Source organism: Rhinopithecus bieti, unplaced genomic scaffold (genome assembly GCF_001698545.2).
Source record: "Rhinopithecus bieti isolate Rb0 unplaced genomic scaffold, ASM169854v2 scaffold_56832, whole genome shotgun sequence".
NCBI lineage: Eukaryota > Metazoa > Chordata > Mammalia > Primates > Cercopithecidae > Rhinopithecus > Rhinopithecus bieti.
This window is the reverse complement of record NW_016822275.1, coordinates 122,702-135,548: the sequence shown is the minus strand read 5'-3', so window position 1 is coordinate 135,548 and position 12,847 is coordinate 122,702. Positions and strand designations below refer to the sequence as shown.

At 33.0% G+C, this 12,847-nt stretch overlaps 1 protein-coding gene across 6 annotated transcripts in view; it reads left to right on the top strand.

The window, feature by feature from the left end:
• The window catches only part of LOC108521200 (neurexin-1-beta), a 343,586-nt gene extending 333,370 nt beyond the window's left edge, over positions 1-10,216 (top strand). For all 6 annotated transcript variants that reach the window (XM_017860885.1, XM_017860883.1, XM_017860884.1 and 3 more), the window contains one exon: positions 6,811-10,216. In XM_017860885.1, coding sequence (XP_017716374.1) covers positions 6,811-7,118 — 308 coding nt within the window. In that variant the 3' untranslated portion in view covers positions 7,119-10,216. The remainder of the gene's footprint in view (positions 1-6,810) is intronic.
• Positions 10,217-12,847: the final 2,631 nt, after the last annotated feature.

The following is a 12,847-nucleotide window of genomic DNA, read 5'->3' as shown; positions in this document are numbered from 1 at the left end:
AAAAAAAAAAAGATGTGTCAGACATGTCTTCTCTCAAGACTTGTCTGACCTCCATAAGTGAACTTAAGAATATGCAGGCATAGGTGGAGTTGGTGGGAGGAAGAATGGAGGGAATTTGAAACATCCAGCATCCCTCACTTCTCACAAAACCACAGCATGAGTCGAAATTAATGCATGTCATATAAATCACTGTGTACCTGCTTTCCTACAAATGTAGCATTTAAACATGACTTGTGAATGATTGCATCGTAATTGTTTCTTCTGGCCTACATTGTATTGAAGCAAACAAATGGGAAAAAGTAATAAACTTTGAGTTTTTTTTTTTTCCAAATGGGAAAGAGAAAAACTGTGCTAATCTCAATTCACAAACACCCCAGGAGGCTACAATTCCAATTTTCTTTCCACAGTATTAATGAAACTGAGTACTGGAAAAGTCAAATCTTCCCCTATAAATCCAAAATCATTTTCAAGGCTAGCCTAGAATTATAATAACTTCTACATCTATTAGACACAGTATAGAACTCTGGCCTAATGAGATCATTCTAGGCCACTCTTTTTCCTAGGTGGGTTGGAGACAGAAATTTAAAATCTATTACTTTCAGCTTAATTTATGAGAAAACCAGAAAGACTGGTCAGAAACTCTTAGTGAGAAGAAATTCAGTAAATGCTTCTTGCCAAGAGTTTTTTTTTAAAAGGATCATTACAAGACAGGACATCTAACAATTCTGGTTCTCACAATGACATATGCTGGGCATTATGGAGTTTAATGATCCTTTATGATCCCCTCTTGATCTTAAATATGTAACCTATGTTTGTTTGTTTTTTAACCACTAGCATGTTTTATTCTTTTTTATTTTCTAAGACTAGTAGTTTCTTATAATCTTTTTCTCAAAGCTCAAAAGCTGAATTTTCATTGTCATCAGGTTATAATGATACTCTTACTTTATCCTTGGTGTGCCAGGTTCATAGTTGACGACATACACATACATTAACAGTCTATACTGAAGAAATAAAACCAGCCCCAAAAATTACCTAGAAACTATAATCTAACCTTGAAAGTTAACTTTGGAACCTATATATATATATATATATATAAGATGGAACCTATATATATATATATAAGATTACAGTGGAAGAAAAGCTCATTCAAGTATACAGAATAATTTCATCAAAGTGACAATTTGAGTGATAAAAAGAGCATCTGATGGCATGCTAATGCCTTGGTGAACTCGTCAATAGAAAGACAAGGTCCCACCACCCACCAAACCCCATTCTTTATCAGGAATTAGGATTATAAACACCATTTATCATGCAGAGTTGCAAAAACATAGATCAAGAGCAGTTTTCTTTAATGACAATAATTGATTGCTGTGTTTCCAATTTCAGAAAGAAAAGTGAAGGATGTCACTTACCACTGCAAAGTGAAATCTTCTTGGGAAAATTTATTAATATTCAAAAATGTACCTTTCAAATTGCTTAGTATTGTAGCACTTCAGTTGTGAATCATTGTCCTCAGTAATTGCAATCTTTAACTTCTATTTGCATACGCTAAGGTATGATTAGATATAATCAAACAATGCAAACTGATAAATACAATGCAAAGTTTAATGGCTTAATATGCCCCCATCATATCATCATATGTATCACAAAAGTTTTTTAAATTAGTGATCAAATATTATTTGTTTTGACAAAGCATACAATTTTATCTGCAAACAAATTTAGAAAGTTACATTTTAAAGTAATCATGCCAATATGAAACACAAAACCTGTTCTGCTGAAATAATCACACTTAGACACTTGTACCAGTAAGAATTATTTTACACTGTGTTTTTAAATTAGGAAAATTTTGTGGTTTATTGAACACCTTCCTGAGTAATACACCAACCCAAGAGGCAAAAAGTCCTGACCCCTGCTGGCCTGACCTTCGTTTACCTGGGGGTGGGGAGGGCCCCCACAAGGATAATTCAGGAGCTGGAAGACCAAGGCACAGAGGTGATAAAGAGGGGTAAGTGGGAGGAGAAATAGAGAGGAGCATGGAGGAAGCAACAGAGGGTGCAAGAAGCTGGTAAGAGATGAAGCCTGCACTGACATCCCTCTCTGCTCTGTACTGAAGTCTAATGTGTCTCATATTTTCCCCATGTGTTTCTTAATTGGATCTAAATTTGTTCTGATTTGAGGAAATGGTGTTCTTTCACAGATACAGTATCAAAGACTATCAAAAATAAAGAAATAAAACATAGGGCGATTTCCTTTCCTGTTGTTGTAATTTAAAATAACTATCTCAGCAAAAGACAAATTAAAATCTGAAAGATTTATTTTTTTAATTTTTAATTCAGAGCAACAGTTGCATTTATTTTTTCTATGTGACAAGGCACTAAAATATGCCTTTAGCATTAGCTATTCATTTTCCATAATGAATTATCTTCTGAATTATCACTGGATATGAACAAACTGATTTAGACCATAATGCAGAAATACGTTACTAACTGTCCAAATACTTGACAGCTTATGTTTACCTAAGTTACCACAATATTAATTAGACAACAAAAAACAAGAAAATTCATAGGATTCTTGATAAATCTACAGGGACAAAGCAGACCATGTGGAAAACTTCTAGAGACCACCATATCTTACCAAATGCTAGGAGAGAGAGGAAGGATTAAAAGCTACTTTTCAGTGATCCTTTAAGGTAACATGCTATATCAGTGCAAGAGTCCCAGGAATTTTTCTATAGCCATTTGGCTAAATGAATCTCAGAAATGAGTAGGAAAGAAGTGAATACAAATATGAAATGGGTCATAATTATTGTACTGCTCTGTTTCCTTGCTAGAATAATCAGTAGCTTCCAAATCATTTAGGTTAAAAATGCCAGCACAAGTCAAAAGCCTTTGTATTGTGATGAAGGTGTGCATTCTCGCTCTCCTCACATGTAGTGGATCACTGTCAATCCTACTGAAGTTTTCCATTGACCCAAGTTCTTATATCCCTGGGCCCAATATAATGAAGTGGCTACATCGGCTTAATTTTACCTACACATCAGAGTTAATCTTTGAAGATTCAGGACTTAAAGACTTAAGCTTATTTGTTTGTATTCTGTTATTTTTGCTCCTCCTCCTTTATTGTCTTTCACTTGCTTTTTTTTTTTAACAAGTTAAATCTTTTTTAACAAGTTATTCTCTTTCACTTGTTTCTTTGTCACATGCTGGAACAAAGAAAGAAAGAAGGGGTGAAAGTAAATTTTAGTTAATTACATTATTCACATTTCAGCACGACTAAGAACAAAACATGTAGCAGATGTGCTTTAATTGTTTAAAATGTCTTATTTTAGTTTATTATATAGTTTAGAGGGAATGCAAAATTCTTAATCCATGAAATTAATTTAAGTTTATCTTATTTTTTTCACATTTTGTAAATGGCTGAGATGACACATTTCCCTTTTATATAAATTTCAAACAAATTATATAAAAGACGCTAATCATATTAGGTAGATACTATCCTCTAATTACATTAATATAAATTTTCTTCAGAGATTTTTCAGTGATCTCAAATTAAATCATTAGCAGAAAATAGAGAAGCTCACATTTATATTCATGAATATATTTAAATTGTCTTCAGCCTTTTATTGCATATCGGGAAGATGTCCCATCAACACATAAATATATATTATATATATATAAAACACATAAAAATACACTTTAATATATATATATTATAAATATTATATATATATATATTATATATATATTATATATATTATATTATATATATTATATATATATATTATATATATTATATATATATATTTTTAGACGGAATCTCACTCTGTTGCCAGGCTGGAGTGCAGTGGTGTGATCGCAGCTCACTGCAACCTCCGCCTCCCAGGTTCAAGCAATTCTCCTGCCTCAGCCTCCCAAGTAACTGGGACTATAGGTGCGCACCACCACACCCAGCAAATTTTTGTATGAGACAGAGTTTCACTATGTTGGCCAGGATGGTCTCCATCTCTTGACCTTGTGATCCATTTGCCTCGGCCTCCCAAAGTGCTGGGAATATAGTCGTGAGTCACCCTGCCCGACCAACACATCAATATTCTAGTCTTAGAAGAAAAGTCAAGAAAAATTTCACTTAGCCTTCAGATTTGAAGCATAAATAGAAAAAGAATATTAATCAGACAGACATGGGAGTAACTATTCCAAACATATCTATAATACTATCTGCTGTGATGGTTATTAAAATTTTAATGTGAATCGGGGAAAAGAAAGATAACATGTTTATTGAGTTTATTTAATTTTGGTAGAGCTTTTGTAGGTTGTATTTTAAGAAACGTGATATGTAGAATTTTACATCTGGGTTTTGTATAGAGATATTTTTAGGCCTCATATGACTTAAGCAACAATTTGGCTAGTGTTGCAAAAAAGAAAATATTTTCTTCAAACAGGAGATGTTTTCAAATGCATATGGCACAGTTGAAGGATTTCAGGCTTTGTTGTGGTCTTTGTGACCTCATTCTTATTTTAACACAAAGTTGTTATTAGGTTATGTGCATAGTGGTTTTGAAAACCTCTCAGAAATATTTTAGCAGATAAAAATAAAATAAACATTTTTTGATAAGATAGTCCATTTATGATACCAATTCCTTATCAAAAAATACATGTCTATTATTAGTATATGAAATATAAACCCTCCATTCCATTAAAATTCTCCAATTTTACTGTCATAAGCTAAATGATTCAAATGTTATCTTCATTCTCCCTATTCCCTTCTGGCAGACAAAGTAAAAATGAGGTAATTGTAAAAGTGTGTTTAAAATGAAAGCATTCCATCAGGTTGGAAAAAATGATTTAGGTAACATTTAAATAAAATTCCCTTTTTAGCTCTCGAGACACCATAGTAAAAGAATACTCTGTAAAATGAAAGTTTTCATTTAGTGAAAGCAGCTGAGCTAATTGGCACACTTTGGCAAAGATGACTGTATTTAAAAGAGAAAGTGCTGCCTTTGGTTTGTCAGGTAGTGACAGAGTTACTGCAGGAGATTCTGTTCTTCATGAGAGAAAATTAATTCCTGTAATCAAATACTGTGGATTACAGTCTTTGTCTCCTTCCACCTTGGCCACAGAAGCAACTCCAAAGCTTTTTATTAAGCCACACTCCATGGGCTTTTGTAAAACAAGCAAGGACATATTCAGCATAAATAATTTCACCTGCTACATTTTGTAGCACCAGAACGTAGCCTATTGCTACTTTGAGACTGAGAGCTACTACCTTGGAAATGGCTATATTTGTTAAGACTTTATTTGGAGAAGGAAAGGAAAATCACAGAAACACACACACACACACACACACACACACACACACACACACACATTTAGGCAAAAGAAATCTTGGTGATATTTGAAAATGGAATTACAGAGCAGTTATAGAGCCATATGTTTGGTAAAATGATTTCCAGTAATTAACAAGAACTTTTGCAGAAATATTAAAACTAATTACTAAATGATGTTTAGTAGTAGTGAAATAAAAGCACAATTAGTCTTCTTAAGTTTTCAGTTCTTACATACACACAAACACACACTCATACACATACATCCTATCTAGTATATATGCAATCGAGATTATTTAAGTTCATTATGCATAATTAGCAAAGAATAGTGTTTTGAAAGTTGTAGCATTTTTAATACATTACATATGAAAAGTAATATTTTTATATAGGACAAGTGAGAGGATAGAGATTCAGGGAAAAGCAGAAAACACAATTCACAAGGAAAAAATGACCTACAGTCAGAGTAGGATAGAATCTTCTTCTCTCTCTACAGTTTCTATCCTTTAATATCAAAAAGTTTATTATGTATAGAGGAAAAGAGCTGCTCCTTCTCCTCCTATCTACCAATTAAATCTCAGGTCCATTCTTCCCCATCAATCAATTTCAGTGTCTGACCAAGCCTTCAAGAAGATATAGGCACCCCAAAATCCATTGCTCTCATCCAAGAAAGAGCCTTACTTATACTTTGGGAAGACTGAAGAAGGGTTTTGTCAGTTGAATAAAACTAGCCAGTCTTCTATTATTATCTATTAGGTAGTTCTGAGTTTTGACTAAAAAAATCAATCTTGACTGTATTTAAAACTGAGAAAGAATACTTTATTACTTTCTCCTCCAAAGTTTAGCTTGGGAGCTCCCCAATCAATTAATAAAATACACACATACTTATGTAAACAAGTAAATCTCCAACAAAATGGAAATTAGTCTATTTTCGTTTATAAAATGTAACTAAAGTTATACTTTTAAAAGCAGACAGTTAAAATGTGTGAATTATCTTATTGTTCGATACAGTATTCTTTAAAATACAAGGGAATATGATTTCTAAAGTAATCCTAAATTTAGTTGTCCTGATTCAGTCTAGTTAGACCTATGTTCCAGAGCAACACCAATTTGATTCTTATGATTCCCTCTAGTATTATAGGGTAGGGCTATTCTGGTTTTCTTTATGTTGGGTTTGTGGTTTTTCCACTTAACCAACAAAATGGCCCTTTAGAGCTAATTGGGGTTTATTTAGGGCAATGCTTACACAACTCTGTAAACAAAATTGATTTGTGAAAAAGAAGACATAGCAACAAATCTCTCCCAGAGAACTTTGTATCATAGTCCCTAGTTTTTAGTACCCATGAGGCAGAGGGATGGCTACATTTGTCAACAGGATACCTTTCCTAGCGCATAGGTGCTGTTAGAAATAGATAATGAATGTGAATGTAGCTCTCTCGTATTCAGTGAACTCAATGATCACCTTGTGTTTGTTCTCATCCTCTTTTCTATAGCCAACCCAACCCGAGCAGGCGGCAGAGAGCCGTACCCAGGCTCAGCAGAAGTGATCCGGGAGTCCAGCAGCACCACGGGTATGGTCGTTGGGATAGTAGCTGCCGCCGCCCTGTGCATCCTTATCCTCCTCTATGCCATGTACAAGTACAGAAACCGGGATGAAGGCTCATACCATGTGGACGAGAGTCGAAACTACATCAGTAACTCAGCACAGTCCAATGGGGCTGTCGTAAAGGAGAAACAACCCAGCAGTGCGAAAAGCGCCAACAAAAATAAGAAAAACAAGGATAAAGAGTATTATGTCTGATCCCAAGATCTTAAATGGACACTTGTATAGAAATAGTCTTCATTTTATCTGAGACATAATATAAACTTACTTACTTTCCTTTTTATGAAGCACATACAAAAGAAGACAGGGAATGCAATCAGGAAGGAAAGACTTTTAAAAAATAAAACAAGTATCTCATGCTCTTGTTTCTCAAAAAGAAAACAAAAAACAAAAAACAGGGGCCAATAAATTCCCTAACATCCACAGTGTTTTCATTTACTCTGCTTGTCTTTATGTTGCTGGAACATTTCTAAAAGACAGTGATGACCGCACGCATTCATAAAGCAAAGGAGTATTACAGCATCAAGGCACAACACAAAAACCAACACAAAACATAACACAAAAAAGAAGCTACCTATGATCCTGGATTTAGCCAAAGTGCTAGCGCTTTCCTGAGAAGTCAGTTAGTCCAATTGCCAGAGAAGACTGTCCTTTTGAGTGACTCAACCTGCAAACCTTCAAGAGTTTGCCGCCTGGTGCAACTGGAGCAGTGGTTGGAACTTGCATTTGAAACAAAGTGCTGGCTTTTTTGAAGACTTGTGTAGAAACACATTCAAAAAGCCCCTTTCTGGTTGTGAGAGAGGAAAAAAAGTATGGAGGCCTTATTTTCAAAAATGTGAAATATAAGGCACATTTTCACACAAAATTTCAAAACAAAAACAAGAGGGCATAGATGCAATCATTGGGAAATTTTCATGCACGCTTATTATGTTATTACATACGTTTATATAAAATCCATCTCTGTGTGCTTTCTGGACTGTGATAAGTGACGTTTTATAGCCTGTTGTATAGAAAATGCAAAATATATCTCTGCTCTTCAGCCATTTTTGGTAAATTCAATGTTATAAGTGTTGCTAAGTATAGGGAGTTTTATGACATCAGAGCAACAATTTTTTTATTTTTTTTTTTTTTTTTTTTGCCACCATTATAAATTGCCACAATTACTTACTTTTATTTTTTAAAGAAATTACAGTGTAGTGTTTATTCTAAGGAAGATATGTATGAATGTATATAAAAAGACTCAGCTACTTTTTTTCTTATATGTACAGCCTTCATTCTGTTGCAATTGAGTTTTAGTACTTGTATGAAAGGTGTGAATTAGAAAGTCAAATATATACATATGTATCTTATAATCTTTTCTCCCTGAAATACATTCCCACATACATTCACTATTTTCACACACACACACACACACACACACACACACACACACACACACACATGAATCCACAGCAATCCATCAGATGTACTGGAAGAGCCAAACGTGCATACAATAGCAAATATTTATTGACATATTGAAAAGCAGGAAGGAAGAGGGTTGTGCCAAGGTTTTGATGACAAATGGGGTGATTTGCTTCATTGAGATCTTGCTCCCAGGTAACCCCAAGAAGATTTTAGTCCCTAATGAAATGAACCTTTCCTTATCAAATAGAATATCACTGATATACTGCTGCATGAATAAGAACCATTATGTGGGCAGGTTTTTGGAAGCAAAATTGATTAATCTACAACTTAACTCTGGCTGCTGCAATTGAAAACTTTCTTTCTAATAAAGTAATATATATATTCTCTGAATCTGATGTGCATGATGAACATTTCTGGAAAGTAAACATTTTCTCAACTAAGAAAGTATTTTTCAGTAATTTTTTATTCTGTGTTACCCATTTAAGAAAATCATTCTCTGTTCATTATTGACTATGTTTTAACTTTTCTGGTTTTACATATATATCATTAAATATAGTTTTAGTTTAACACATTAAGTAGTAGAAAAGTATAGATTATACACTTGTTTTTGCATATTATTCAATGATGTTCACAGCAATAAATTATTAATATGAGAAGGTAGTGCGAAAGCAATGCATTATTACATCGCAAGTTGATGCTTCAGTAAAAATTGGTTGCATTACTTGAATACCTTCTAAAAGAAAGATAATAAATTTTGTAGAAGAGAGGAATACCTTTACAATTAGCTTTAATCAGCAAAGGCAAAAAATGCAAAACATCTTTTGTGATACTTTAGTTAATGGAAAAAAACCAAGAAGTGACCTGGATTTCAGACGTACAGCACCTTAGAAATATGTATAATTCATAGCAAATCACCACTATCTATGGTTGCCAAGTAATTGTTGTGAAAGAATCTTAATGGCTTTTTATGACCCAGAAAGTAGAAGGTATACAATGAAAATTTAATATCCATTACTTCTTTTCTAGATTTTCATTTTTTTTTAATTTGCCGCGTTAAAGAATTCATGAGTCTTTTCTTTTCCCCCGTCTCATTCAGTCTTACTCAGGGAAAGCCAGTAAAATAAGAAGGGAAGTGTAAAACTACTGATTTACAGCTTGAAGGGTTGTTGTTGTTTTTTTTTTTTTTTTAATTTTAAGGTTGCTTTTCTATTTTATCTATTAAGCTTGAACCAGTTTCCATCTGGATAGATTCTAAAATATAATAGAAAATAAATTGAATAATGGTAATTTTAAGCAGTATATCTATGAAATGTGTTGTTTGGGATTGATTTCAATGTTTCTCCCCAGCATAAATTTTAAAGTTACATGCAATGATATAGTTTATTATCAGTAAGATTATTTCTAATATTATTGGCTTACACAAACTCACTCTAGCAAAACTTATTTTTTCTTGAATGGAAAAAGAAAAGAGGGGAACAGAGTTAGAAGGAGAAAATGACTTGAATCCCAACTATCTTCATACCAAACATATCAGGGTTCCATGCATAGTTTGCAGTTGATTGAGGATTTCACACTACTTGGCATAAATTTGATTACATCTCTAGACTGTAACTTTTCTGATTGATTATGCTTCTTTTTTATCCATGTAATGTGTTGCCTTTTTTAAAACAAGTACTACAATAACGTGTGAAGTGGTCAATCCCTAAGACATCAAAGAAAGGCCACAAAACCCTACCCTTCTAGTGCTTTGTGTGATTGGGTATCTAAGGGGTTTTCTTCTTCTTTTTTTATTTGTTTGTTTGTTTTTCTGTTGCAAGGCCAATTTATCCATTATTGGAAATGCTAAGCAAGTGGAATTTACTGTTTTGTTAATAAAATATTTCTTAATACAACTGTGGATTTACTGATTTTAAAAAGTATATGCGGCACCATTTCATGATGTGGTGAAAGTGGGAAAGTGGTGAAAGTGGAACAGTAAGGAAGACTGCATCTGAAGGGAATACCCATCCTTATATTACAGAGGAAGAATGTTGACTCTCTTTTGTCTGAATTTTACTAGTCATTAAACACCTCTATATTCATACAATTAAAGGTAGAGCGACTCAATGTACTTTTGTATACATTTGTTCATCTTGATATGCCAGAAATCATAAACTGATACAGTATTAATTGAAAACAACATTAAAATACTAATTTCATAAATATGCTTTTTCTCTATAAAAAACAATGGAATCCAAGTTAAGTAAACCTGTGATTAAATTCCAGCACTATCACATACTAGTTACTATTTGCCTAATTTCTTTGACTCTCACGTGTTATTTGAAAAAAAAATAAATGTATAAAAGAACATAGTGTTTGTTTCCATAGAACTGTATTTATTTCTCACAAAATAAATTGGCTTTTTAGAAATCAGATGATTCATCAGAGTAAGTTTTAGTTCAACAGTTGGTAACTGCTTTAAAACCCTGGCACTTGAAAATGATTTTCTGATGAAAATGCGTAAGTTTAGTCTTTTTTTCTTCAACAGTAAAAAGTCTGAACATGAATGCTTAATTCATTTTGAACCTGCAGTGTCTAGATATATTTGTTATTTCTTTATTACTATTAATTCATGATTGTAAAATGTAACAGAAACAATCCACATTTTATTATTGTCTAAATTAAAGGATATATAATTTAGTTTCCCTCAAAAATATGTAAGCACTTCAAAGGCAGTTGCTATATAAAACCTATTATTAGTAATCAGACCAAATATTTTGGGTCTTAACCTATAGAGGGCATAGATGTCCAGGGCCCAGTGATTAGGCCTCAAGGGTTGCTAACTTATATATATGTAATAATAGAGATATATATGTAAAATATATATGTATATATAATGGATATAAACATAAATATATATAATTGCTATTACATGTAAATATATAAATATATTGAATATGAATATTTTAATATAAGTATTAAGTGTTTAACATAAAATAATTATATATTATATATATTTATACATACAATAACTTGGCAGGTATATGTGAATGAGCATTTTCCCAGTAAAAGTAATCATTAGGTTCATCAAATCCTCAAACGGTTTCAAAATTCCCCAAAAGATTGAGAATCACTAAAACACATTAGATATAAACAAAACTTTTTTAGAAATAATACTGAAGATGAATGGTTCAGCGAGTATTAAGAAGGTCAAGAAATACAAAAATTAGTCAGGAGTGGTGGTGGGCATCTGTGTTCCCAGCTACTCAGTAGACTGAGACAGGAGCATTGCTTGAACCTGAGAAGTGGAAGTTGCAGTAAGCCAAGATTGCACCACTGCACTCCAGCCTGGGTGACAGAGTAAGACTCCATCTCAAAAAAGAAATCGTCAAGGAGATGGCATGAACTAACTTTAACCATTACAGTATCCTTCTCTATAACTAAATGTCCAGTTATACAATTTTATTGAAATTAATCTTGCTTCATTTTACAAGTTCAGTCTTCAATTATTTATGGAGGTCTAGTATATGAAAATCACCCCATTCATCCTACATATCTCTACTCTTCTGAACAACTTAGTATTAACTTAAGGGCAAACTTCTCCAAGAATTGGAATCTTTGATTAACACCTTGAAGACAGTCAGTGAATATCTAATATGCAGCAAAGTCTTACCCAACAATGCATCCATCTTTAAGCATGTAGAGGTCATCAGTATTTGAGAGTGGCAGCTAGACTATGAAAAATACCTTACTGACCCTAAATATGTGGTCACCTTTAAATAAAAAGGAGAAAATAACTTCTTGAGAAACATAGAATATGGAACCATAGCATTCATTCAGTAAAAATAACAATCAATAAAAGAAATATTGAATGCTTCTGGTCTGTGAAATTCAGATGATTACTGATTAGAACAGTGTGCTTTCAGTTAAGTAAAATAATCTTAATAATGATCTGTCACAAGCACCAGCAGTTCAAGCAAAATACTAGATTTGAAAATTACTAGCTGTGGGACTTCGTGCAATCACTCAATCATACTAAGTTTATTCAGCCATAAAAGAGAATGATAAGGAGACAACCTATAGGATTGTGAGGAATAAAAAACATAATGCACTTAAATGCTTTGCATAAAGTTCAATATTTTACTAAAAGATAAAAGTTAAAGTTCACCTGTGTAATAAGGTAAAATTGAAGTGTGCTAGGTAGCTACTAAGAGAGTAGAATTACCATAAATTCCTAGATTTAAAATTAAGACTATTGTAGGTGTTTATGTTAATATTTTTCCCAACATAGGAGACACTTTTACAATGTCCCAGACAAAGCATTGCATAGCCATGGCTAGAGGAAGGGTAGCTCCTTTGCAAGGCAATCGATTTCATGATAGGATAATTTTGGTTCCTTATATCTAGTTTTCTGTAACTTTCACTTATTGATTCTAATTCTCTTTGTGCAAAATAGAATATACCCTTTTTCCCCATGACAGCCTTTCCAATACCATCACCCTCCCCTAAACACTGTCTGGATTTTCTCTTCTCCAATCTTAATA